This window comes from Haemorhous mexicanus, chromosome 15, assembly GCF_027477595.1.
Source record: "Haemorhous mexicanus isolate bHaeMex1 chromosome 15, bHaeMex1.pri, whole genome shotgun sequence".
In the NCBI taxonomy this organism is placed as follows: Eukaryota; Metazoa; Chordata; class Aves; order Passeriformes; family Fringillidae; genus Haemorhous; species Haemorhous mexicanus.
In genome coordinates this window covers 9,234,773-9,261,295 of record NC_082355.1, presented here as the reverse complement: position 1 = coordinate 9,261,295, position 26,523 = coordinate 9,234,773, and the positions used below count along the sequence as shown (strand labels likewise).

At 39.5% G+C, this 26,523-nt stretch overlaps 1 protein-coding gene across 11 annotated transcripts in view; it reads right to left on the bottom strand.

The window, feature by feature from the left end:
• The window catches only part of LOC132334424 (core histone macro-H2A.1), a 42,883-nt gene extending 16,833 nt beyond the window's left edge, over positions 1 to 26,050 (bottom strand). For 2 of the 11 annotated variants that reach the window (XR_009488419.1, XM_059860484.1), the window contains exons 1-6: positions 25,897 to 26,015; positions 19,703 to 19,769; positions 18,060 to 18,260; positions 5,250 to 5,356; positions 3,604 to 3,801; positions 1,680 to 1,790 (exon numbers count right to left, since the gene is read on the bottom strand). Coding sequence is in view for 9 of the 11 variants with exons in the window: in XM_059860484.1 (XP_059716467.1) it covers positions 1,680 to 1,790; positions 3,604 to 3,801; positions 5,250 to 5,356; positions 18,060 to 18,260; positions 19,703 to 19,757 (672 nt within the window). In the remaining 2 variants the exon portion in view is untranslated. Of the gene's footprint in view, positions 1 to 1,679; positions 1,791 to 3,603; positions 3,802 to 5,249; positions 5,357 to 18,059; positions 18,261 to 19,702; positions 19,770 to 25,896 lie in introns of all 11 variants that reach the window. The other 9 variants (XM_059860486.1, XM_059860491.1, XR_009488418.1 and 6 more) reach the window with 8 other exon arrangements.
• Between the last annotated feature and the right edge of the window lie 473 nt (positions 26,051 to 26,523).

Here is a 26,523-nt window from a genome sequence, read left to right as displayed (position 1 = left end):
TTTTTCCATTAAACACTTATGAATGGTGTGATATCAAAACCAAGATTGTTTTCTTCCTTCTCTGCATTTAGCAAAGGATTTTCTGATCTGGCAGATAATGGTTTTGTAAACCAAACAGATGTGCTTGAAAGATGTTCAAGAATGTCACAGAAGGTTTGAAAGATCCTGATTAACTGATCACAGCAGCAATTCTTCAAATGCCTTCTGTAATCCTCAGAACATGATCTATTATGGAGTGTTCCCTCACAGGGGACAAAAAGGTTTGCATTTTCTTTTAATTTCTCATTTCATTATGTGTTACAACAAAATACTGACACCTGGTCCCTCTCATGCGCAGGGCTAACTGACAAGGAGCCAGTGCAAGGATGGATGTGTCACACCAGTAATTTCCTCAGGGGGCTGGACTCCAGTCAATGAGAAAGCCAGAAAGCCCATTCCCCAGTATTAGGACTAACTGGGAAGCTGTACAACAGACACTGGCTTTGCCCACCACAGCTTAAAGCAGTCCTGGAGTTCATGATTTTCTTCCACTGAACCCAACAGCAAAGCCCCACTGATTTGCTGGGTCAGTCTTGCTGGAACACAACACTAGGTCTTATTACAGGTTTCCTATGGTAACTAAAATGAGTTCAAAATCAGCTCCAGAACTCTGACATTACTTGCTTTCTTGAAACAGTAATGTAGGCTATAAATTTTGGGTTCTAATTTAGTCATCAAAATGTTTTTGAAAAACCACCCCCTAATAGGAGTAAAATAAAAACCAACCCTACCAAACCAGCCACCTAGCTGTAAAATTAAATGTGGAAAATCAGAAGTATTGAAAAAAATGTTACTCTCATGCATGTTACTTGGCAAACAAACTGGAGGATAAATGGAGAACAACCTCAGTATGAAATAAAAATGAGTCAGAGGAGTTACATTCCACAATGGACAATGGCTCATCTTTATGGCTTACAACACAATGATCTGATTATTGAATGATAGCAGAAAGATGCAGTTTTACTTAAGAAAATTTTGCATCACATATTAAAAGCAGGTTTCAGGATAAAAGACCAAATTAATTTAATGACTCTGTTTAAATGAAACCTCTTTAAGCAGATATGTATTTGTATTAAACCAACCCACATCCCAAATCATATTCACAGGGAAAAAAAGAATTGTTGATCTCTAGCTTTTCATAAAAGCATCATTCATTATTACACAACATTAACTTCTGTAAATCACAAAGCAGAACACAGTATAAGACCATTATTATGAACAAATGTCTAAAATAGGTTTTGATAAAAACCTGTAAATCATTTACATCAGCAATGAAGTGGGCTGACTGTTGGAAAAAATACATTTTATGCTTAGAATAATTTCTTTGGCAGATGCTTATCTGTAACAATTATGTTGTTTATGAAAGAGATAGATTACAAGCACACAGGCTTTCCTTCTAATTAAGTATTTAATTATGTAGTCACATGAAGACTTATTTATGTACTGTTTAAAATGCTCTAGAAGTTGTTTAGGAGAATTTCTTTGATAAGAAAAACTGATATCACACATCTCCTTGATTGCTCAGTGGGGAAATGTCCATTGTACCTAGATGTTTTGTGGAAAAGGGGGTAGTAGGAGGGGGCTGTTCCCTAAACAGCACAGAAAAACAGGTAATAATTTATAAAAACGCAGGATCATACCTTCTGGCCAAGAAACAGGCTTTTGGTGGACAGGACTGTGAAACCATCTGCAGGAGTTCCCTCTGTTGTACTGTCAGCACTGGCTGATTTGCTCACTTCTCCCTGCTTCTTCTTCCAGAAATACAGTTAATTAGTTAACTCAAGACTCTGAGAAAAACAGTTTAATGACACTAAGATATATGACATGCACTAAATGCTTAGCAGGCAATAAAATGCCTGTACAAACAGTGGTGCTGGGTTTTATCCTGTAGTCCAACCAAAGTGCCTGATAACAGCTGAAGGGATCAATAGGAAAAACGACCTCAACGTCTGCAGATCTAGAGGCATCTCCTCTTGCCCACAACAGAGCACAGTTGGGGCGACAGTTGTCTTAAATGTGCAGGAAAACATATAAACAGCCCCAAACTTTTAACAGCTTTCTAATGGCTTATGTGGACAAAGATTACAGATCTCTGTGTGTGGACAGACACTCATTGTAAGCTAGAAACTGACTTGTCAGAGAATAAATTTTATCTGTGAAGGGAGGTACTCCCAGATTTCACAGACTTATTTTTAGAAATTGTCCTTTGTAATGTGGCTGTCCTTAAAAGCAGTGTCAGAAGAATACATCTAGTTTCTATCTGCCTGCTTGCAGGAAACGGGCTGAACAATTTTCCATCATCACCTACTTTCATCTCCAGTAAAACTGCTAGAGGAGAGAGGAGTTCCCCTCAACCACCATTTCTTTTTTCAACCTTATTACTGCAGTGAAATAACAGGTTTCAGGAATTAATTGGTTTATTGAACAAAAAGAAGGATTCAAACATTTTGAAAAGGAAATCAATTCACAAAGGCTGTGGTGATAAACTCAACTGGTGCCAACTGCACATTTTCAATAAAATTATTACTTACAATTTCATATAAGTATTTATATGAATATGCCTCAGCAATATCTGTGTTGAAGCAAAAAAAAAAAAAAGGACACCTGGAACACTGAGCAAGCCACTGTTCTCCTATTGTCCTTTTCCAAAGTATATAAACTGAGACGGAGGCCAAACAACTAAAATTACTTTGATGCAAGGGTACATTGTGCTTTTAGAAGCTGTAACCATGCTTTACTTTACACAAGTGTTTTGAAAATTAGATTTTCATGGGTCTTGTTTCAATTCCCTAGGAGTTTACTGTTAGCTAAATACCAATATAGTAAGCAGACAATACAGTTTATTGTGTGGAAGAAAAACAGAACCCCACAACAGACTTCCTGCTTTTGTATTCAAGCAGGGCAAAAAATGTCCAGATTTAGGGGAATTATTAGTGCATGGTTATTGGAAGCACTGCATTTGAAATGTCAACTAGTTGGTATTCTGAGGGAGAAAACTAAATTCAACAGCTCAAAAAAACCAAAAGAGTGAAACAATCAGAAGAGAGACCAAGTAAACAGAAACAGATAAATAATTAAACTTTGCTTGACCCAGAGGGAACTTTCACATTCCTTGTCCATTTCATGTGAAATTCCTGTACTTTTCTTCCTACTTGCCAAACTTATTGCTTAACTGTAGCTGTTTTGCAAAAGAAAAAAACATCCTTGGCTACACATGTACACATTAGAAAGATTTCCTACTCCTACAAACTGAAACCTGTAAGGCATGACCAGTACAGCCCTCAGACGCGTTCCTCTTGTCTCCTGGTACACCCTCTGCCCACCTCAGAATGTTTCTTACAGAGCATTTATGACCCATCTGTCTGTGCTGCACACCTGGGCCACTTCTGAGGGTGTTCAGGCTCCAAGTGCACCAGGGAGAGGGCAGAGATCGTCCTCCCCTGCACACACTGTGGCTGAAATCGCTATTGGTTACAACACATGCAACAGAGAGCTGACCCAGTGTGAAGCTTCCTGCAGCTACTGCTGGCAAGCTTTGGGGTTAAAATAGATACATTACTCTACCTTAGACTTCCTTGCTCCTTTCTTGCCACCTGTTTTCTTTGATACAGTTTTTTTCTGTGATGGAGACTTTGCCTTCTTTGCTGGGGGTGGAGTGATGATGGCTTCCAGTTTTCCTTTTGATCCCCGCTTCTTTGCCAACAGCTCTGGGTGAATATTGGGTAACACTCCACCACTGGCTATGGTGACCCCTTTCAATAGCTAATCAAAAATAATTAAAAAAAAAAAGTTGTACATGACAAATTCTAGTATTTAGTCACTGATAAATAGAAAACAGGATTTACTGCAAATTTTGTATACTGCCTTGAGTTTCTCCACCATTATCCTTGGAGATGAGAAATGCATGAAATGGAGCTGACCACACACTTGATTTTAACTATAAAGGGAGCATGTGTTCTTCTTGCATACGTGCTTGTCACAGTCAGTATCTCTAGGGCACACCTGAGATTTGTTTCTCTGAATCCATGCCATGAAGGCTATTACCCAATGAGGAAAAACAAGACAGCCCCAGGCACACACCTGAGGGCCCAGCAGGGCAGCCTGTGAGAGAAAAATGGGACCCCAAAGTCCAGGGTGTGAGACTACAGCGGGTGCCACACTGTGAAGAACCCAGTATATGTCCCAAGTGCTGCATTTTCCTGCAATTGTATCATTTAAAAGTTTTTTTTTCTTAGGAAAAGAAACTTTAAAATGGAGGGCAACATTTATACAAATCTCTATACCCGTCTTTCTTCAAAAAAATATGCAGTTGAAGATCAATATTCAAAAGTGTGCAGTTTATTCAAGCCTTTAAAAGCAGAAGTGAAATAAATCATGTTCTGTATTTAAAAGCACTTTAACTCATTTCTATACATCTAACTGGGACTAATTCACTATTCAGTAGGATACTGACAGTGACATCAAAGTCCCGCAGGTACTCCCACCTTCTGATTCATATTTACTGCTTCCCAATCTCAACTCAGTGAGGCTCCAAGCTAACAAAGAGATAATGAATGGAAAGTATTACCAAATTTCAGACAAAACCAGAAGGCAGGTGGTTGGGGGAATATTATTTTTTCCTGTTCCATCATGATACACAGATTTAGAAAAAGTATCTTTTCAGAGGGGTTTTTACAGCACCTCACACTAAGGTACATTAATCCCCGCCACTGCCTCTGGCTGACACCACAGCACAATCTTTTTATGTCCAGGTTAAAGGCATCTTTAAGTCTGCAAAGGACACAGATCTGCAAGAATTTAGAGCTCTTCTGTGGTCACAATAACAGACTTCAGTGAGAACAGGATAGGTCCCACTGAGTCCTCAGCTGTCTAAGGGGGAAACTAAAAACAAACAAAAAACCAGCATCTGCAGGATTTTCTCTGCATCCTTGAAGAATTTATGACAATACCCCAGTCCAACAGAAGTGGTTGTAATAGTGTTAGCAAGCACCATTTTACATCTCCATTGCATTTTTCCGTATTTTAGGAGTGCTGAAATACATAATTAAGCTGAGTGCTGTAGTTAGTTACACAGCCAGCATGCTAGTGAATGTTTCCTGAGGTGCTGCTCAATAAGCAGAGGTCTTGAGTTACAAGTCAGCTATATGAAAAGACAATTTAAGAAGCTCTAAAGGAAATCCTGGCCTTCACATGGCAGAGGTTTTTCTTACCTGATTTAATTCTTCATCGTTTGCTACAGCCAACAGGATGTGTCTAGGAGTGACTCGACCCTTCTTGTTGTCCCTTGCAGCATTTCCAGCCAATTCCAGAATTTCCGCTGGGGAAAAAGTAAGCTCCTTTAATTACAGTGTGGTCATTAAGAAAGTCAATGTGTCCATGCAAAAAGGTATGGGAATTACATCATGTTACTCCTAACCTGCAATAGACATCTAACTCTAAAATTACCATTTTGTTTTTATATGTCTAATCACTGAAGAACAAATGGACACTTAAGTCCTGTGCTTTAAACTAGAATTATTTTTTTTATTCTTTTGAAGTAGTCTTCTGAGATTCCTCACTTTTCAGTGCTCTTCTCAAGCCTACTGTGTGTTCATCTCTTAGAACCCCTCTCCTATCAGAGGACATAGTACAGTAGAAACACAAATTCTATAGGTCTTTTTCTCAAATCTGTCAAATGTGAGTTCTGGCTTGTATCACTTCTACTTTTTTATTACTGGAAAAGACACTATTCTCAATTACTCATTTTTAGCATTAGGGAACCATGTAAGCACACATCCAAGTTAGGACACTAAAAATACAAATTCTGCTGCTACACTCATTTAAAGATTTTTTCCTCTGAGAAGAAGTTTTTATCCAGAAAAAGTAATTGATGAATGATGTTTGTTTGCTCCTCATGAATTATTCCTTAGAAGATATTTCCAGCACTGACAAAATAATGTTTAACAGTCAGGCATTTAATGGCTTTTATTGAATTAGGAAAGATGAACTTGCTCCCCATGCAAGCACCTTTGAAGAGAAAGACTAGAGCATTACCTGCTAACTGATTTATCTGCAGCTCAACAAACCTTGGGCAAGGATGCAATTAATTACAAGAAAGTCTAGGGAGCAATTAAAAAAAATGACATTACGTTTATCAGACTTAGCAATTATGAGCTACTGCTGTCTCCATTATGCCTAACCTTTCATCTCCCTCTCTCCAATCTGTGTTTCACTATTGCACTTGGTAGATCTCCTTTTGCATATCTGGTAACATGTGGAGAAAAAGAGGAAAAAATAAAAGGGAAATGTCTTTTTTTCCATCTATTACACACTAATATTAAAATGTAACATTAGAGTAATATATGAGCTTGATTTCACATTTAAGAACTGATTACACCATGAGAGCTCTCCTGTAAACTTTATTTAGAGGCAAAGAGAACTGAATGAAGGCATTAACTTGGAAACAAAAAAGACTAAAATCAAAGTTCATGTGACCACATGCCTTTACCATAGGACACTAAATCTTCAGTAATATTATACAGCACAGACTACAGCTTCTCTTTAGACTGAATTTAACATGATTCACCAATTACTTTTCATCCTAAGTCTCATAACAAGTAAGCTATGATGCTTACTGGAAAACTCAGCTGCTTCTGAATATTCTACAGTTAAACTTCATTGAGCATTTTGGTGTGTTTTCACCATTTCTGTGTTCTTCAAAGCACACAATTAACTTTATTATAGCATGAGGCAGAATATTAAGTCTAAACCCCAAAGTAACTCAACATTTCATGCTGACAACCATTGCTTTAATTTATTTTTAAAGCCGGATTAGTAGGGTAAAGGTCAACCTGCCCATGCTTTCCACACCTCCAAAGAACTGAATTAAGTTGGCATAATCCCTTTCACATACTTCTGGCAAGCCCAGCTCAGACATGTGAGGTTTTGCTGCCTGCAGCCTGTGGTGGCAAAGCCCTGCATCACCTCACAGTGGACACAGTGAAATCCTGGGTGCACCCAAGGCATCCCCTCTGACCTCAGCAAGGCTCTGTCACTGAGTAACCACCTCCACCTCTTCACACCAGGAATGCAACTGTTTGTACCTCAGACCTAATCCCAGCTGAAAAGCAAGAGAAGGCTTTGCTGCTTTTCGGTTTGCCTCTGCTCCCCCACCACTGCTGCTTTCCGGCACAGGGCCCTGCTGAACAGTCAGGCCGTGTTACTCTCTGTGACTGATCAGCACAGCTATGCAGACAGGTCATTTTGGAACTAAAGACTCTAAGAAAGTGTTATGCCTGTAAAGCACACAGGAATGTTTTATTTGTTCCTCATAAAACTAAAATGTCTGCCCCATACAGTGGAGAACTGTTCTTGTAAGTGCTAAGCCCTCTTCCTTGGACAGGAAACTCATTTTGAAATTACAGTTTTCTAATGGTCCTTTAGGGAAGTTGAGGTACCCCACTTCCTCTTCAGGAAGAGAACGCTTTGCACTGGTGTTGAGGACCACAAAAGTGGAGCTTGGGGAGAGGGAGAGAGAAGGAGGCCATGGAGGGTGGAATTTCACTTCTGGCCTTCTCCTCAGCACTCCAACAACAATCAAGTATTGCTAGTACATGCAGAGAGACCCACAGCACTGAGAACTGCCAAACTCAGCTATGTACACAAGTCTGGTCAGAGGGGGACTCTCCTATCTAAAAACAGAGCATTAGGAGGTATTCAAACTGAAGCCAACATAGGCAACAGCTTTTTTGATTTAGAACTGACAAGAGACAAACCTAATCCAAATCCAACAGATCAGAGCACTTAGAAATGCTGGAAATGAAGACTTTCTGGATGCAGACATGAATCAGACTATTTGCTGGGATTTTTCTTGCAGACAGCACTACTTTCACATCTGTTTAATACTGGTTTAATTCTGGAGATTTAAATGGTGTTTTTAAAATCATTTTTAAAATCAATTTTAAATTAGAGAAAAATCTAGATCTCTCTGTAAGGGAGCTGATTCAAATTTTCAGAAGAGTAACTGTGGATTTAGCTGGAAAAATGAGTAGGTGGGAAAAAGTATTTAAAATTGAGACTGGACTCAAACTCTTAGGTCAACTCATCACTTTGGAAGTGTCATTCTACCAGGTTCAAAGGCCTGAGTCATTGAGAAGTTCTGTTCCATTAAAAGCTATCTACCCACAATAGGAGAAAACAGACATTTAAAAATCAACAACCAAGCAGGGTTAAGAGAGAAAGCTTTGCTTAGAATTGTTGAGGTAAATGAAAGTGTTAAGAGCTTCCATGACATCAGGTTTCACTCAGCTTGTATTTATCCAGCCATAAGACCAAAACAAAAATGTTTTACAAAAATGAGGCCTCACAAAAAGGATGGAAGTTGCATAATGTCTATTCCATTCATTTCATATATTTACTCAAGGCATTTCCCCCCTAGAGAATAATTACATCACTACCACTCAGGCAGCAGGCAACTGCAAGATTCACTTTACAGACCTACAGAACATGAAGAGCTCTATTTTTTAAAAAATGAAGAAAAATCAAGTTTTTCAATATTATATGGTTTGGAAGGTATCCTTCAACTACTATATACTGAAATCAGCTTAATATGAAGAGAAACTCCATCTGCACAAATGACTTTTTCTGTTCCTTTGAATAATTTCAGACAAAAATGCAAACCAACATGTACTGCTTTAAGTACAGATATAAAACAAACCAGAAAAAGGTGTGAGAGATGTATAATTAGGAAAAGAAAATTAATTAGGAATGCAATTGCCAGCATACAATGTGATGTATTCATGTATGGACAGCCATATAATAGCAAAAATGATGCCTCAGAAATCTGACTATATTGTGAGCATGTCGATTTGATTTAAAAGACATAGTTATGATTAATATTTTTCTTCTATTCAGTCATTATTAAAGTAGAAGTGTTGAAAGGGAAACCCTAAAAGTTAAGAAATTTTCTTTAAAATTTATCACCAAGGCAGTTTTCATTTAGATCACTTGAAAAACTTCTGGGTAATAGCTAGAACTGGGATATGGGGAGTGAAAACTGGTCTAAGCCTGTTCTCAGCACTTGGACCAAAACTGCTTTTCTTCAGCTGAGGTTTTTAAAAGTTCAATTAAATATTTTTAAAGGAGAGAAGCAAACCGGTTGTGTATCTTCATATTTAAGCTTTAGATAAGACCACAGGAAAAGCTGTTCTCAAGACATTTCCTACTCAAACACAACCAAAAAATGCCAGAAGTCTCCAGAGAAACCTCATCCTGGATGAAGTTTTCACGATTCAGGACTCGGATTTCAGTTTTCCTCATCCCTTACTTTCAGAGACCCTGGTCATCTCTTAGACACCCTACTAACTTCCCAATTTCCCTACTTGCATTTCTCTGTTTCACAGGGGGCTGCTCTCTGCCCTGAGTATTGTTACATTGGTATTTCACAACACTTGCAAATTCTGGAACAGAACACAACACATGATTAAAATGAAACTAATTACTATTAGGCCAGAACAAAGGCACAGTAGAAACTGCAGACCTGGATGCTACAAAAGCAAATGCATTCTCCTCCCACTCCTGGAGAGTGCTCTAGTTCATTTATCACTAGTTTTCAAAAAAAATATTACTGGCCATTATTGACTAAAGCGCCTCTCAAGCCTAAATAACAAAGACTTTAGCTTATCATGCGTTCCAGGCTATAATCTTTCTCAATATAAACAGTAAATTCAATTGGTCTGACTTCATCCCCAAAATTCTTTTTTCTTTTTTTTTTCTTTTTTTTTCTTTTTTTTTTTTTTTGTTTACATTGCAAGCTAAATCATTGCTGTTGCATTGAATCTCTTTGTCCACCTTGTCTTCAGGGAGATGAAATCATATCTTTCAAAATTAAACTCTTAACAACTAACAGGTGATGTGCTGATACAAGGCCAAGTTCTGAACATGCAAATTCCAACAGGAACAAGTCAGGGGTTTCTAAAAAAATTGTGAAGCCACTCCTCAAAAGAAAATTGAAAACAATATCCAGAAATCAAAGAAAAATTAATGTTGATACAATTCCACTGAGAAAAATATGTATTTGCTACAGAGTCAACCAAATGACAAAGAGTCTGCTTATTGTACTTCAAACAAGTCATCTTCCCAATCAGCATTTTACTGACTTGAGATTCATTTTATATGATTCTGGAAGGTTTTAACCCAATCAGCCCCAATCAACCAGGGTTGTTAAGAGTTTCCTGCATTCTTCTCTCCATGTATTCCACCCAATCCCCCTGGAATCTGCAGTTGCAAGAGTGAAGGTAGAATCATTTAACAACACTTTCCCTCTTATGCATTCCAATAAAACAGCTCTCAGCCTTGGTTCAAAGTCGTAGAAATCTGATGCAGTGAAAATCAGTTCAAGAAACTTTACTGCTTTGAACAAGCCTTGATGAAACCTTAACTCTCAGCAGGGCAATCGTTCTCTTAGGATGTGATAAAAACCCCAATCCTTTCAGTCCTGAGTGTCTGTGCTTTATCAAAACTAGTCCTCTAAAAGGAAAAACTGTTAACTTTGCAAAGTTATTATAAGTTTTGCATTTCTGTGAGGCAGATGACAGACTGCTGTTTACATAAAACACAAATTCAGGCCACAAAAGCCACTTCCACTTAAAGCCTTCTGATCTGACTTATATGTCTCTTCAGCTTTTTTCTACACTTTAATACCATCCATTATTTTTTTTGTAAGAGATCCAATGTTATTTAACTTCCTTTTTTTTTTGTTTTGTTTTTTTTAGATTTTAAGTTCTCGTTTATTATTGATCTGTAAAAGATATGAGAGGACAATTTTCAGGGAAACCTGAATTTCAACTCAGATGTTATTTATAACAATAGCCACACCCTGAGTACTAATTTAAAGAGATAGCTTTGCTCTTCTCCACAAGAATCCTGATCTAACTCAAATCAGCCTTTATTCATTTCAGTGGAGCTTCCTCTACCTGGCAGTAGACTTTGCTGTTCCTCATAACAGCTTACATATGTTTTAGAAATGCACTCAAACATGATTAAAGTAACTGCTGCCAGACGTTACCTGATCAAGTGCAGCATGTGGCACTTGGGGACATGGTTTAGTGCAGGTTAACAGTTGGACTTGATGATCTTGGAGGGCTTTTCCAATCTAAATGATTCCATGTATGCTTTGGTCTGGCTGTTAAAGAATACAGGAGAACTACTCACATCCTGAGACCGGGTCCTGGCTTACTCTTTAATGCTGCACTTCTAAACATTAAAGAAATCAAAAGGACTCACTGTAACTTCCTTGGAGCAAAGCCCACATCCAGCCTGACCTCCAATCCCCAGCCAGTGCCCAAGTGCAGGTGGGCCGGGGCACTAAAGGAGCAAGAAAATTTTCCAGAACATTCCCTCTGATTTCAGCCATGTGCAGCTGAGTGGTTCCCCAAGTTAGAAATGCTGTCTTTTTATTTAGTTCCCCAACAGATTTTACTTCTATGAATGTGTCTAATTGTTTTCTGAACCCATTCAGAAAGGTTTAGCATCATTTTTAGTAACCATAACATCATGCACTAACAAAGCTTGCTATACCACAGACGTTTTTGCAATTTGGGAGAAAAGTACCTCCTGTATGGTTTAGAAATATTGTATTTCACTGTATATCCCCTAAATTTATATTTCCCCAGTGAAGTTTACGCGGAGAATGGAGCGTTTTATCTGAATGCACCAAAGAATCCACATGGAATATAATTTCTAAAGGTAATTCAGGGAAAAATATACTTTGTAAAAATACTGAAGACCGAAGACAGAACATTACCTGAACTCAGGCATTCGAAATAATCCTCATAGAAAAAAGCTGAAAAAAAAATCATGCTTACAATACTTGATGCAAGAACTTCTAAAATTTGAGAATATCTGAGGAAAGAAACTGCTTGGTAAATACACTTCAGAATGTCTTCCTGCTTCTACCCAGTTGTCCTACAATTGTCATTCCAAGAATAAAGGGCCAAAGAAGAAAAGACTTCAGCTTTATAGATCCTTTTATTCTTCTCAACAAGGAATTCCATGTAAGACAAAGGTATGGGTAGGAAAAAACTATGTAAGAAAATCAGCCACATTTTTGTTTTACACTTCTCTTACATTCCATTCTTCCAAACAAAGGCTGATACCAGCATTAAATTGAGCACCAATATATAGACAGTCATTACTCTGTTGTAACTTAGCCAAGTAAACAAACGAAATTACTTACTAGAATAAGTAGTATTTGATGCTAGTTAAAATATAACTGAAATATAGCAAAAAATTTAACATTTTCAAAGGAGGAAATATTCACTGACCATGCCATAAAAACTCAACCAGCCCCATTCAGCATTTTGTACATTCTCGCAATAAAAATAAAATAAAAAAGAAATTGTGACACATGTCACAATGTTGCATATTTACCCCTCTGAACAATGCTGACATAGCAGTATGCACTGTTAGAGCTTTTATTACAAGAAAATACACTTGTTGGTTTTTACAGTTTTTCATCAAACCTGACCTGGCAGCTTGGAGACTACATCAGGACTGTAATCAGGTGAGGAATTTTGTAGTGAGTGAGCTTTTGTAACTCAGAGATCCACGGAAGTTTACAGGACTACACAATAAGACAGACACATGTACCTAAGTGCTTACAGGGTTGGCTTATCAGTGAAAGAAAACTCTTAATTTATATACATTTCAAAACACACTGATTCATGCACTTATATTTCAGAAAATTGGTCATTCAGTTGGTAACAGTGCAAAGTTTTATATCTGAAGTTGCACTTCTTACAAGTAGAGCAATTTTAAATTGTGATAATGACACTTGAGAGCATGACACAAGTCTTATGTAGAAGGAATGTTACAAAGGAGTTTTTCTATGTTGATACAGTCAAAAGGTCTCTGCTTGTGAGGTTATTGCCATAAACAACCCTGCTGTATTTTAGGTGCAGTATTAATCCACATTGAAATCACACTACATACAAAGAAGTATTTTCATGCTTGCTCAGGGAAGGCACAGGTCCTACAAGCCCCTAATTTACCTCCGGTGTCTTTGGGACAGAGTTTGTGGTACACTACCCTAAAATGAAGCAGTGTTTCTTAAGTTGCCTGTTTAAATAGAAGAAATGTATCTTGGTAGTGAATGCACATTTCAATGGTATCAAAAAGATACTGTCAATTAATTATCTTCTTAAATTTCATTACTCTCCAAGGATGATTATTTATGGGAGTCTCAGACTGCCTGGAACTTGAATCTGCTTTCAACCTAATGCTTTTTTACTGTGGACCCCTGGGCTCCCCTCTGCTTCTAAGCAGGAGTTCAGTGGAACATCTGCTTTGACAGAAAGGGCAGATCATTGTTTTCGTCTGTGACCCTGTGAAGATTTTGGACAGTGAGCAGAACACAAAAGGTGAACAGCAGTTCAATTTGCTCAGCTTGGACATTGCAAAGCGTGCAGTGAAGTGAGCAGTTAAACCTACTGCTCTCAGGAAGGACTTTTCTTTTGCAGCCAATCAGCAGCTGGATCAAAAACGTCTCCCACATTGAAAATTCATCATGATAAAAACGCAATGAATTGAGTTCCAGCACACGAACTCCAATTATTTGATTCTGGTGACATCAGAAATCCTGAAAACAAAACCTCAGATAAACATGGGAATGCCTCAGATGCAATTCTAACCATGGGGTTCAAGAAGTGCTTATTGTACATTTCAAGAAAACATATGACCAACAGCAGCCCTGTGCAAAAAAACCCCAAAAACACAGCTGAGAAAAAGATCTAATGGAGAAAACAGGTATTTAACATTTTCTCCTACCTTCATACGTATGTAACAAATATAAATCAGTCTCATTTCTTCTGTATTCCTGCGCTCCTGCTGTTTTATAAACTTCTCCTTCTCCTCATTTGCTATGACATTTTGGCAATTGAAAATTATTTACAGTGTAGAACAGATGATGGGGGAGGGGGGGAGCAGAAATCACTTGCAGGCCTGGCTCTTTCTGCCTTTAAATATGCTCAAGAGATTTCTGTTTTTCAAGGGCAAAGGAGTATCTTTTTCCATTAGTAAGAAAGGTTGGACTAGGTATTGTAACTTGTGCAAGCTTGACACCTGAAAAGACCATACTTGATGAGATGTATGGCAGGACCAGTTCTGACAAATACAAACCACCCAAATTCATGTGAGTGGCTGCAATGCCTCAGATGAAGTCTGTGGCCATTCTCTTGACTGACCTAGAGCTCTTTTTTGACATAAACTGATACTGATGCACTACTTTGCAGAGAAATTATGGGGGGATTGCAGTTTTCTGAAGTCCACATTTGGAAAAACAAATAGGCAAGGAGCCATTGGAAAATAAGTGCAATAAGAAGACAATAGGAATCACCAACACAGAATATGCCAACTGAAAACTGTTGATAATGGTTCAAATTAATTTCTGCATATGCTGCAGAACCGATCCACTATTCTGACTACTCCCTGCAAGGCAGGAAGCACTGCATGAACTGCTGCTTCAAAGAAGGAAAAGAAAAACTGTGCATTTATAGTTCTTTGGCATCCACACTATTCCTCCAGTGTAAAGAAAGGAAGCATATCCACCTGCTTCAATATTGGTAATACTCAAAGGTACTTTCTGCACATTTACCCATGAAAGACACACTTGCATCCTATTTGCAGTGGACATAACACATTATTTCCATAGTAAAAAACAGGAAACAACAAGCAACTTGGCTTAAGAAATCAAACTGGATACACTGCTTGGGCTGATGAGAGAATTATTTTCTAACGTTACTTCTAGGTACAAGAACCTTTAGTGAATAAGTAAGAAAAGGAGGATACTCATGGTGCAACTTGTTTAAATGTAAAGTATATTGAAATCTAAGGACATGAGAAATCACAGAATGTGTACTCTTACTTTCTGATGAGGAGTTGTAGATAAATGATAAAAATAAGTTACTTTCAAAGTACAAAGTGGTAAGTTATAACTCCAGATGAATCCAGAATAGACCTTCAAGTTTGAACAGCTGGAAGCATTTCAGAATTTCAAATCTCAAATTGAACAAAAAATCCCAGATCTGACCACATTATGGGCTAATTTCAGATTTACATTTAAGTTAAACCTCAGAAAAGGCCAGCAAAATTTAGCACCTCACCTTCTAAACAAATAAATTTGGTTCCATATTCTGCACACTGATGAATCAGTTTTTAAACCTTTGTAGATTCCCTTCTATTAGGTCATGTCTCTGTCATTTCCACTCCCGTTTTTGTTTCTGAAGTTTCTCTTTCCTATGACTGCTTTTGATATTTTAAACTTCTCCTTCCTGGATACACAGGATTGCTTTTTGATTTAGCCAATTTATTAGCATGCCAGTTCACATGGTCTCCTTCCTATTATGTCACGTTCCTGGTTTTACTTTGAAATGGTTGAAATGCTTTGATTTGGTCTCAGACCATGTGCTAACATAAGGATCTTTAAAAACTCTCCTGGAGAGAAGTCAGGATTCCTCTGGCTTTGTGAAGTAATAACTGCCAAGAGGTAAAAAGAACACAAACCAAACATCTCCAAGCCTTCCATTTCAAGGGGCTGTTTCTGAATTACACTGAAAAAGATGAATTACCTGAAGTTCAGAAAACATACTGAGCACTAAAGGCTTAAAAATTATACTATACATTGTGTGAAAAACTTAGAGAAAGGAAAAAAAAACCCAGCAGATTGAAACAGTAAGGGGTCTACAAGAACGCTGGAGAGGGAAGGACTTGTAGTGATGAACTACAAGGGAGAATCACTTCAAACTGAAACAGGATAGATTTAGATTAGATATTAGGAAGTGCTTGGGCACTGGCACATTTGCCTAGAGCAGCTGTAGCTGCCCCATCTCTGGAAATGGCCAAGATGGTTCAAAGCCATCAGACTGGATGTGGTTTGGAGCAACCTGGTGTAGTGGGAGGTATCTCTGTCCATGGAAAAGGGATTAGAAAAATATGAACTTCAAGGTCTCTTCCAACCCAAATAATTCTACAATAAAACCAGCACCAACTCTGGAAAGAAAGGTGTATCTGTGCTTTTGGGATGCATCTGTGTACAGGAATGAAAGAAAGCCACGAGATACCTGACAGATTACTAGGATTATCTACCTAGCCTTCCAAGGAGACAGAAAAACCACAGCAAAACTGCCTAAAAGTAGTTAAAGGAATTAAGAAGGAAAGTACTTTTTCCTTCAGTTAATCTTTCCTCCTGCCTTTGTTTTTCCTAAAGTGATATATGTTATTTTTCTTGGGTTTTTTTTTCTTGTTGTTGGTAATGTCCTCAGCCAAGTTCCCAAGATGCACAGCAGTTAAAGAAACAACTTTATTTCCCCAGCCTATTCTTAAGTGCCTAAACTATCACTGTCTCAGTCAACACTTTAAATAATTTAACCCATAACATGTGCTGCTTATTATCAGAGCCTTAAGCTCACCTGTATTGCTCTGTTTCTTTAAAAGGACACCCTTCACCCTAAGAAGCCTTTTATTTGAATTGTTATTGCTGTAAGCAGCAACCTAGCTAAAGGAAATATTAATTTTTAAGGCTGCCTATGAAGTTTAAAAGCATTCTTTTAAAGAAAAGGCCCAAATGAAGAATACTGAATGTTGACAAGTGAAGGTGAAAAAAATATATATTTGATGGTATGAATACCCTACAGAAAACAAGCACTCTATTAACTATTTGGTAATATTACCAATCTTCATCTTTATAGGAAGAAGAAACTTTATAAAAAGAAATCTTCTGTCCTTCAACATCAAGAGCCATTATAAAACGTATCTAATATTGTAGTAAGGTCAGGTTGCTTCAGTTTTAAATACTCCCAGAAAAGTCAATGCTTTACAACTTTGTGCTTGAGTCAAAGAAAAACCTGTACCTTTTACAGGCTCAGCACACCAATACAGCTTAAAGTCTCCTGTCCATTGAAACACTTGAACCTATGGCAAGAACACCGATACAAGCAGATGCACTGGAAAAAGAAACACTGCTTTGAGAAATAAGATACAATTTAAACTTTTCCTTAGTCATGCTAATAGAATCTGGCTCCAAACACTCATCTATCTGGCACTTGTGCTTTTTGCTAGATCCCTACACCACAGGTATATACTTAGACATCAGTCTGGCCACAGGAAGGTGACTGAACCATCTTATCCATTTTTATTCTAAGCAAACCATTATTGCAAAAAGCCCATATATTGATGCTATTACAGCTAGGATTTTCTGCCAAAAGACTGCTTTTGCAATGTTGTTTAGAGTGGGTAAACTTCCAATGTCTTAAGTTTTGTTTGAGACAAAACAGCTATGTAAAGATCTTTACTTGCATGTCTGGTTGTTTATGTGATTGGGCAAAGCATTTTATTCCTCTGAAGCTTATTTCTAAATTGAGGAAAAATAATACTTATGTCCTGTGAGAAGGTGAGATAATTATTTAAGGTATTCTTATTCTGATGTGATGAAGGGAACAGAACAAGAACTAAAACTGTAAGCAAATAAGCTACATAGATCCAGGGCAGATGAAGAGTTTGCATGTATACACAGACTCAATCAAACAAATTGCAAACAGCATGTGTAGTCTGAAAAGAAATCTGCAAATTGAACAAAAATGTTTAAACAAGGCTGTAAGCAGTCTCAGCCCTGTGTAAACATGGTGAAACTCTCTATTTAAAATTAATGTATATGCTTAACAGACAATTATAATCCAAACAAACTCATCGGGCACAAAAATCAAAGCAAGGAGAACTGCAGCAGTCCAACACACTGATGGCAGTGGAACCCTGACTATGTGGAAAGAGCATGTTTACAAGTGGAGAAAGCAAATTCTGTACTGGAGTGAACAAAAGTCATCAAGGCTCTGAGGCAGGGGTGAGGGAACCTTGATTTTGGTTTCGATGTGTGATCAGCAAAACACACACTTCAGCTGTAACTTTTTTCACTTGTTTGGGTTTTTTTCTGTGTAAATTCAGTTTGTCTTTACCTCTTCTGCTACTATTTCACACAATTCAGCAAAACCTACCAGTTAGATATTCCAGTACAGCAGCCATGTACACAGGAGCACCAACACCAATTCTGTACTTCGGGTGGCCTTTCTTAATGTAGCGGAGCATTCTTCCAACAGGGAATATGACCCCAGCCTTTGCGGAGCGGGAGGTCTTGGTTGACTTCTTCTTTCCACCCCTGCTGGACATCTTGTCTGTATCAGGTCTGAAACAGGACTCTATATTTAGAAAGAAATTTTTAAAAAGGAACAAAAGAGAAAAGGTTATTAATAAGGTCTGATACTATAAGACCACACACTGAATTCCAAGGCAAATCAGCATTTTGGGGTAGGCAATGCATTACAGTGTCTAAAACACAGAGACAAGTTGCCTTTTTAGAATATACAACAACAAGAACCTAAAATAATTTTCCACAGAATATTTACTTTCCATTGTAATTTGGTATAACTTGATACAGAAAAGATATAAACCAAGTTATTTCCTAAGACTGTACTTTCCTGAAATTCCTAAGAGATTAAACCCAGTACCCACCAATGGAGCAAAGAGTGATAGGTACTGGATTTAAAATAGAACTTCTGCATTGAAGGAGAGGATGCTTTCTGCAAGGAGACTGACACAGCCCGCTTATCTCCATGAAAACCTTTTGGTAGGGCATTTGAACAGCTGTGGTAGGGCAGTTAGGTTCATGCATAATTGCATTCCAAACTAGGAAACCACATCCACTAAAGCTTTCCTAAAGTGTATTCACCTCTTTTAAAAATCTTGATTTTCCAGATGTGTGAGAATTGATAAAACAAAGGCCTATGGATGACAAGATACATCTCCTGTAAAATAGATATTCTATTTTTAGAAAGATCTGAAATAATCCCCCTGAGATTTGAACCTACCAAAACTCAGCCATCTCTACACCGAAGACCATATTGCTTCAACATTCCCTCCAGGAACCTGACAATCTTCTATCTGCCACCTTTCCCTGACAGCACAGTGCTCTGAACACCCAGCACGTATCTGACAACTATATCTCAGTTTATCTTACTGAGGGAACCTACTGCTGATACAGCTGTCAAACATATTCTGTCCTCTCTTTGATTTCTGCTCAGGCTGTAAATAGAAACTGACAGATCCAAAGAGGTGGAGGGTTCACAGGCTCTCACGGTGTCTTTGAAGGTTTAGGCAACTCACTGGTTTCTGAAATTACCTCAGAGGAAAGGAGACAGTGCCCATCTCTCCTCCCTCAGGTCTGAACTCCAGGGAAACCAACGGAATGCATCAGTGATACAGACACACCTCTGTGCACCCCACCTCTTCCCTTGCTGCACAAATCCTACCTAACACACAAGGCAAATTCACTGATGTGTTTATACGCTCCACAAAGAAACTCCCTTCAGTGCTACTTTCCCATCACATCATTTCTCTTCTTCCCCTATTTTGCACTTGTTTATCCTGAATTCTCTCCTTGCCCTCATGAACCTAACTGTATTTCCCACATGCCTGAGTCCACAATGAAGTTATCTCAGAATTCGGTAAAACAGGTTCATCAACCCTACTTCTAGGTTTTGCAATTTCTGTTCTGTGCTGACACATCCTGCAGTCCTTCAATTCTCAATGAGTCAATAAGATTCAGGCTACATAACTGCCAAACAAATACTAGTCAGAATACCTAAAGGAACATGAGTATCAGAGGTTTCTTCTTTCCACTTCCACATTCCATTCATCAGAATCTACACCTGCAAAGCACATTAAGTAAATTAAATGCAATGAGTTCACTGGTTTTTAAAGCTAAACAAAATAATCCCATCTTCATAGATCAGATGAAAGTCATACTATGTTTAGGAAACTCATGTCCAGAAACAGATAGGAATCTTTGGAAAGGGAAGCCATCAAAAGGGCTCCTTCTCCTTTGATCTGCTGTGGACTCAGCTCTGTAACAGCCATTATTCTGTGAAGAAGAGGACAAAAGCCAATTTTCTTGCCTTGAGAAATGACCCAAATGCAGCTCACCAATGATTTTAAAAACATCCATTTAATTGCATTTTCTCATCTAGCTAGCTCTGTCTTTGTTAGCAGGAAGGCTGGGTGGGGCTTTGACTTGTCTATAGACCTTCTGCCAGCAATTATTTTCATATTTCATAATCCATTTTCATCAACAGTACTAGGGATGTTTAACCTCAAATGTTAAGAGGTTCATTGAATGAAACACCAGGGGAAGTAGCATAAGAAATATCTGTGCTGCCACGCAATATATTTGGTTTGTAACTGAAAGATCAATGATGAAAACCATAATTTTTCTAGAGAAAGCCTGCAAGACTTAAGCAGTAAACTTCTATTAATCATTTAGTCAGTTTATGGGGTATCAGCACAGCTGGAATAGAATATGGAAATCCTTACTTCCTAATGTTTTCTTTCTTTGGGAAAATGTCATTTTAGCTATCAGCTGCTGTAACAATTGCACCAAAGTTTTACTAAAGTTGGCAGTAATGCAGAATAACACCAACCCATATATAAAATGGTGTCTTTTTTTTTTCTTTCATAAGCTTACTTTATCACCTCTGCAAATTCTACAGCTAATTTCTCTCTTTATTTTATGCACGTAGGTCCAGGGTATCCTAAATATTAATGTGAGTACTGTGACCATCTTGACAATTCACCTGATCCCCTTATATGGAGCATTACAGACCTTTCTAGCTGTAAGTTTATTTCTGAGGAGAAACTTTGCCTGAATCTGAAAGGTGGTGGTGCACAGGGCTGCATAATTAAAAAAAAAAAAAAAAAAAAAAAGAAATTCTGAAACTTTGAGTATTAAAGGTGAAATGTGATACAGATGAGTTTCAGACCTTCCCATCTCAAGGACCCCATTCCTACATGTATGTTCAGATTACTTAGATGTTGGGCGGGGGAGGTAGGAAAACTTCAATTAGGTTTCAAGTACCACTTTTACTGTTACCAACCATATAACCATTTGGAAGGTGAAAGTGAGAGCCTGGCATGGAAACCTTTTTCAGAGTTTAATTGTGTATTCAGGATCATTACTTTGCAGAACCTGTTTGTCCTGCCTTTGAGCTGCAGGATGGCTCAACCAATTCTCAAATGCCTCTTCCCCGTTTCTAGTTCTCCACCAAAGAAAGAGAACAGAAAGAGATTTCACTTGCAAAGGCCACAAGAAAATGTACTGGGGTGAAATGCAAAGAGCATGGCAACAGATCAAAAACCAAAGAAAGCTGTATGCCTTACATGTTCTGAAATGGTTTATCTTTGTAACACCAGAAACTCTGGAATGCTGCCAACACTAATGAACTAGAGCTGTTTGCTGAGTCACTGGGAGCCCACAGATCAAAGAGGCAACCGAAGGCAACCTTATCACACGCATCATAGTTCAGACAAGATTTGAGCAGTATAATAAAAGTATGTAAATATATTTTTAAATAAATCACAGTCAATGGACCAGTACTTTCCCTTCCTTCTTCTGCCCTGCCTTTGTAATGGAATTTTTGAGAACTTTACCAAATACATTGCAAAGTCTCCAAATATTTGATGATAAAATGATTTTGTTTCAACGTGAGAGATCACAAAATTATCACTTTGATAATTAGGGGATATCATTGAGGAGTCAAGTTCACCATTGACTTCAAATCAAATTTAACACTATATTCTTAGGTGGCTCTGCCATGCTTGGATGCAGATTGCCCTAGATACAGAATTTAGCACTTGATTCACAGCCTTTTGAAAGTCCTTAAAGACTGTGGCAAAATTCACACTGCTTTCTAAGATCTCCAAATGCATAAATAAGATTTGATGATGTATTTATTTGGTCACAGCAAAGATTCAAGCTACAAGGCTCCTCTGCTGTCACGTCTTTGCAAGCCAGAAATACATTTCTTAAGAAACAACCTTAAGGTGTAGTGATGAGTTCAGCATAATTAATATTTTTGTCTTTAAAATTGGCTGGAGTAACTCTGGTTGGCCATATTTTCCTGTGTGAAGACAGATACTCTGCTGAACCACACTTTCAAATACCTTCTTCCTCAAATGCACATAGGCAACTGTTTTTCTGAAAGGTTTAACATCACATAATTCTTAAAGTACAGCCTGGACATCCTGGTAAAGCAATACCCAAATTCCAAATACCAGCACTTCATTAGTTCAGTTGATTTGACACCTTGATCAAACAGCAGTAATAAACCCAGTCTGCTATTAACAGTTTTCAGGTACTGGTTCTTAATGACTAAACAAATTACTATGAATCTTACTGCTGTCAGACAGAGACTGTTCTGATTGTGGGCTTACACTGCTGTACTAACTGCACTTAGCAAAGAGATTATTCAATTTAGGTCTACATCATCATATCAGTAAGTAGTGGAATCCAGGAGATCATTACTACAATAGGAAAAATACTAAGATGTAATAATTATTTTTCTTTCAGTACAAAGACTAAGCTGGAAAGTTTATTTTTGTATCACAAGAGATTAAGTGCAACATTGTTAATCTTTTGAAACAATGGAAAGAAAATAATGTAAGTGCTGCCATTCTCTATTAAATCTATTTAAGTCCCATAATAGCCACTCACTGAACTCTTGCTGAAAATGTGCATTTGACTTTGCTGTGACAATGAACTTGCTCTGTTCTTAGCTAAACAGAAGCTGCTCTGGCATAGTTATAAAATGGTATAGAATGGTCTCTAATAATGCTTGCCTGGCACAACAGTGTCTCTGCCTGGGACTGTTTCTAGGTACAACAGAACTAAAAAGAGCCAGTCACTCAGTTATCATTTGATCTGACGTGATTTCAAACCTTAGCTCGAGCTCTCTATCAAAGCAGTAACACTTTGAGGTCTGAAACAGACAAGAGTGTGAAAAACAGCTGTAAAACAGTTGTTCCAAAACTCCATTAACTTCTCACCTGAGAAGGTAGCACCATACATTTATTTTCATTTGGAAAACCAAGAGAACACTCCCCATCTAGGAATGCACAATAGGTGTACTTTCTGTTGAAGATTAAGACAATTAAAATTCCTATAGCAGTAACATAAAGGATGAGACAAAGAGAAATAACGTTTTCACAAAATCTGTGTGCTAAACAAAATACGGCTGCACAATTGTACTCAACTGGCAGAAGTCCCTCTCTCCCACAGTGGGTCTGAAACACCAAAACAAATACCCCTTAACGTGCTAACTTCTACTAAGAACAGTGCTGGGACTGTTACAAGAGTTTCTGCTGGGCATCCTGCCACCAACAGCCAGGAAAACGTAAATACAATTGTCTTCACTAACCACTTTTGGGAGAACTGGCCTGAAATAACCATTTATACATTATAGGTTTTTTGCATGCTAGATAGAAAGCATAAAAATTTACAGAGGGCCTTAAGTCACTGGACCATTTGTGAAGTCAATGCAGAAAAACTGCTTTAAATAACACTTTGAAAACAACTTTGTTCCTTAACAATTTTGTACGAAAATAAAAACATAATAAAGAATTCATGTGGATGCTTCCAAGGCAAAATTCAGATGCAGAACAAAATTTAAAATAGATAGTATACTGCTGGGAGAAGGGATTGCAAGAACTTGATCCATCAAGGAGGTCATGAATGGTGTCATTCTTCCATCACTCCTGGAACAAGCCATGAGCTGAATCCTGACCATCCTGTCTTTAGAACGGGCCTGGGTAAGGAACTATAGCTTCTTTGTGTGTTCTCAGCACCCTTCCCAACCAAGCAAGCAAGCCAGCCCTGTAGTCTTTCCACAAGTGCTGCATTTTTCTTTTCCAATTTTACCTCTTGAGATGACAAAACCTAATGCTCAGCACTACCCGCAGGGCCAACATTTCCTCTCCCAATGGAGGATCTCTCTGGAGGCTCTATTCTCCGCTTGTGGCATCAGCTACAGATCCCTGCTCCTTTATAACCTTGCTGGGGTAGGACTACCTTTTCTGTGGAACAGACAGCAGGCTTTGATCCTAGTTGACAGAGTTGCACAAAAATATGTCTGTACTTCTCTGAGAGCAAAGGTTCATGATTATTCTTCCAGACTGTGATTGTATCACCTACCTTATCAAGAGAGTATCTTTTACCAAAGCTCACTGCCATATATTGGCAGAACTAGACAACTACTAAGAACAAACTTAAACACACTGGTTTCTTTTAAGACAAAGCTTGCAGTGGTGGACTTCTCTTTTTGCTCACGCTGATCTACAAAATAAGTGGTGCTTAAGCACTTTACTGACTTTACTGTCATTAAGCCAAATTCTAGTCTTGCCACCAGTTTTTATATCAGTTATGGCTTAATCTACATTGTCCACATTTGGCTTTACTGGTAATCAGAAGGGTACACAGCAAAGCAAAGTTACTCTTCAGAAACCCAGAAGGCCTAGATTTCAGTGCGAAAGGTTACAAAACATAATGCAGCAAAATAACCTGGAGCCATTACTAAGTAAACAATGTAATGCCTTTCTTTCACAACACTTAAAAAAAAAAAAAGCCCCAAACTCCCAAATACACTGGGTAGTTTTCTAATGATGCAAAATCTTTCATACCCAACTGCATTAAAACATAATTTTCAAAGCAACTGTAATTGTCTTGTTCCAACATAAGTCTTTCAATTCTGGGCTGTCCCTGAGAGCCCAGGTACTGTTTTTATTAATGGCACTCTTGATCCTTCACTAATTTATTTCTTTTACTCTTCAGAATGGGGGAGGCAGTGGATCTGCCAAGTTCTCTACAGACCTGTTGCTAAGTGACAGCCACACACAGTCCTGGGGAAAAAAATGGTTGTTCACTTGCATGGTCAAGGGATAAATAACAAGTCTCATCCAAGTATATTTGAAAAACAAGTCTATTTCCATCTCTACAAGTGAAGCGACCTCAGCTTTACACCATCCTGCTTGCATAGGAGCTAGTTCCAACTGCCCACTTCAGACACAATTTCATGGGCCTTCTACAACTTACTTTTACAGATTACAGAAGAAACAAAAGGATTAGAGGGAGATGCGAGTCACAGAATCAGTCTGTTGCCCTCACTGTCTCCTACACGCACAAACACGTCAGCCTCGAGTCTCAGTCCCAGCGCTGCTGTGCTGGAGCCAGTGCGGAGCCCCAGGAACCTGCATTCACCTGCGCCCTGCAGCACTCGCAGTCCCCTCGGAGGAACACCCACAATCAGCCAGTCTGTATGGGCTGCTCAAATCCCGCAGGCAGACATATTGCAGTCTCTACAAGAAGTGACAGTCCTAAAAGAATAAGGAGCCCTGTTTCCAGACAAACATTTATTTTTACTACTCTCAGCAGCCTCTGCTTACGGTTTAAAATACATCATTAGGCTTTTTTAAATTAAGTCATTCACACGAGGCAGGTAACTTTTACACCGCGGGTTCCTCATCCCGAAGTGAAACACAGGGAAAACGAGTCCTGCTGTTTTTCGCCTTGTGCTTTTCGCAGTCTCCCTCGATTATCCTCCCCTGCTCGGCGACCCGCGGTGGGAACGACAAGGACGGAGCCCGTCCGTGCGTGGAACAGCGGGGACGTGGGGGCCCGCGGCTCCACACCCCCGGCCGCTCCTGCACCCCCGCCGGGCTCCTTCCAGCCCCACACCGTCATTCCATAGCGGATTCCAGGGAAATACAGCTCCGCTGCCACCATTTCGCGGGGCGCGGGTGGATCTCCCGGCTTCACCCGAGGCACAGCAAGAAGCAGCTGAACCGATTCCCGGTTTCCCTCAGGGGAGGGGACCGGCACCCCTCCGTCCCACGGCGCTCCCGGCGAGCTCGCGGCCCCCCCACCGCCGCCGCCGGGTGTCACCGCTCCGCGACAGAGCCCCCCGCGCCCCCTCCTTCCCGCACGGCGGGCGCACCACGGCGGTGACTTACGGCGCGGGCAAGATGTCTCCGGTCGGCCGGCGGCGGCCCCGCTCCCGTCCCCGCTGCCGCTCCCGCTGCTCCGCTCTGCCCGCGGGGCCACCGGGATCGGCTGGACGGGCTGGCGGAGCTCCCACAATGCCCCGCGCGCCCTAGCGTCACATCCACCGCCCGCCCCTCACGGCGAGGCCGCTTCACGATGCCGCACGATCCATCGTGGTCCCTCACCATCCTCTCACGGTCTCCCCACGTTCCACTCACAATCCTTCACGATCCTCTCACGGATCCCCTCACGATACCTCACGGCTGGGCCACGGGTGCCGCGATCCCGGATGTTGCTGGGGCTCTCCTGGCTTTCTTCCCGCCCTCACGGGCCCCAGGCGCAGCTGGCCAGGCCCGGCTGTTGAAAACCCGGTCCCTGCGTGGGGTTGGGCTTTGGCACCGCGGCTTCCGCAGCTGCTGCCGGCTGAGCCATTGTGTACGAACGTGTTCGCTCCCAAATTTTCAGGGCGGGGAAGTCAGAACGAGGGGTTCGCGCTGTGTTCTCCGAAGAATGAAGTATATGGAGGGAAGAGAATGAGCAGCTGGATTGTTCGCGAGGGGCACGCACCTTCTTCCTCGTGCTGTACAAAAATGGCT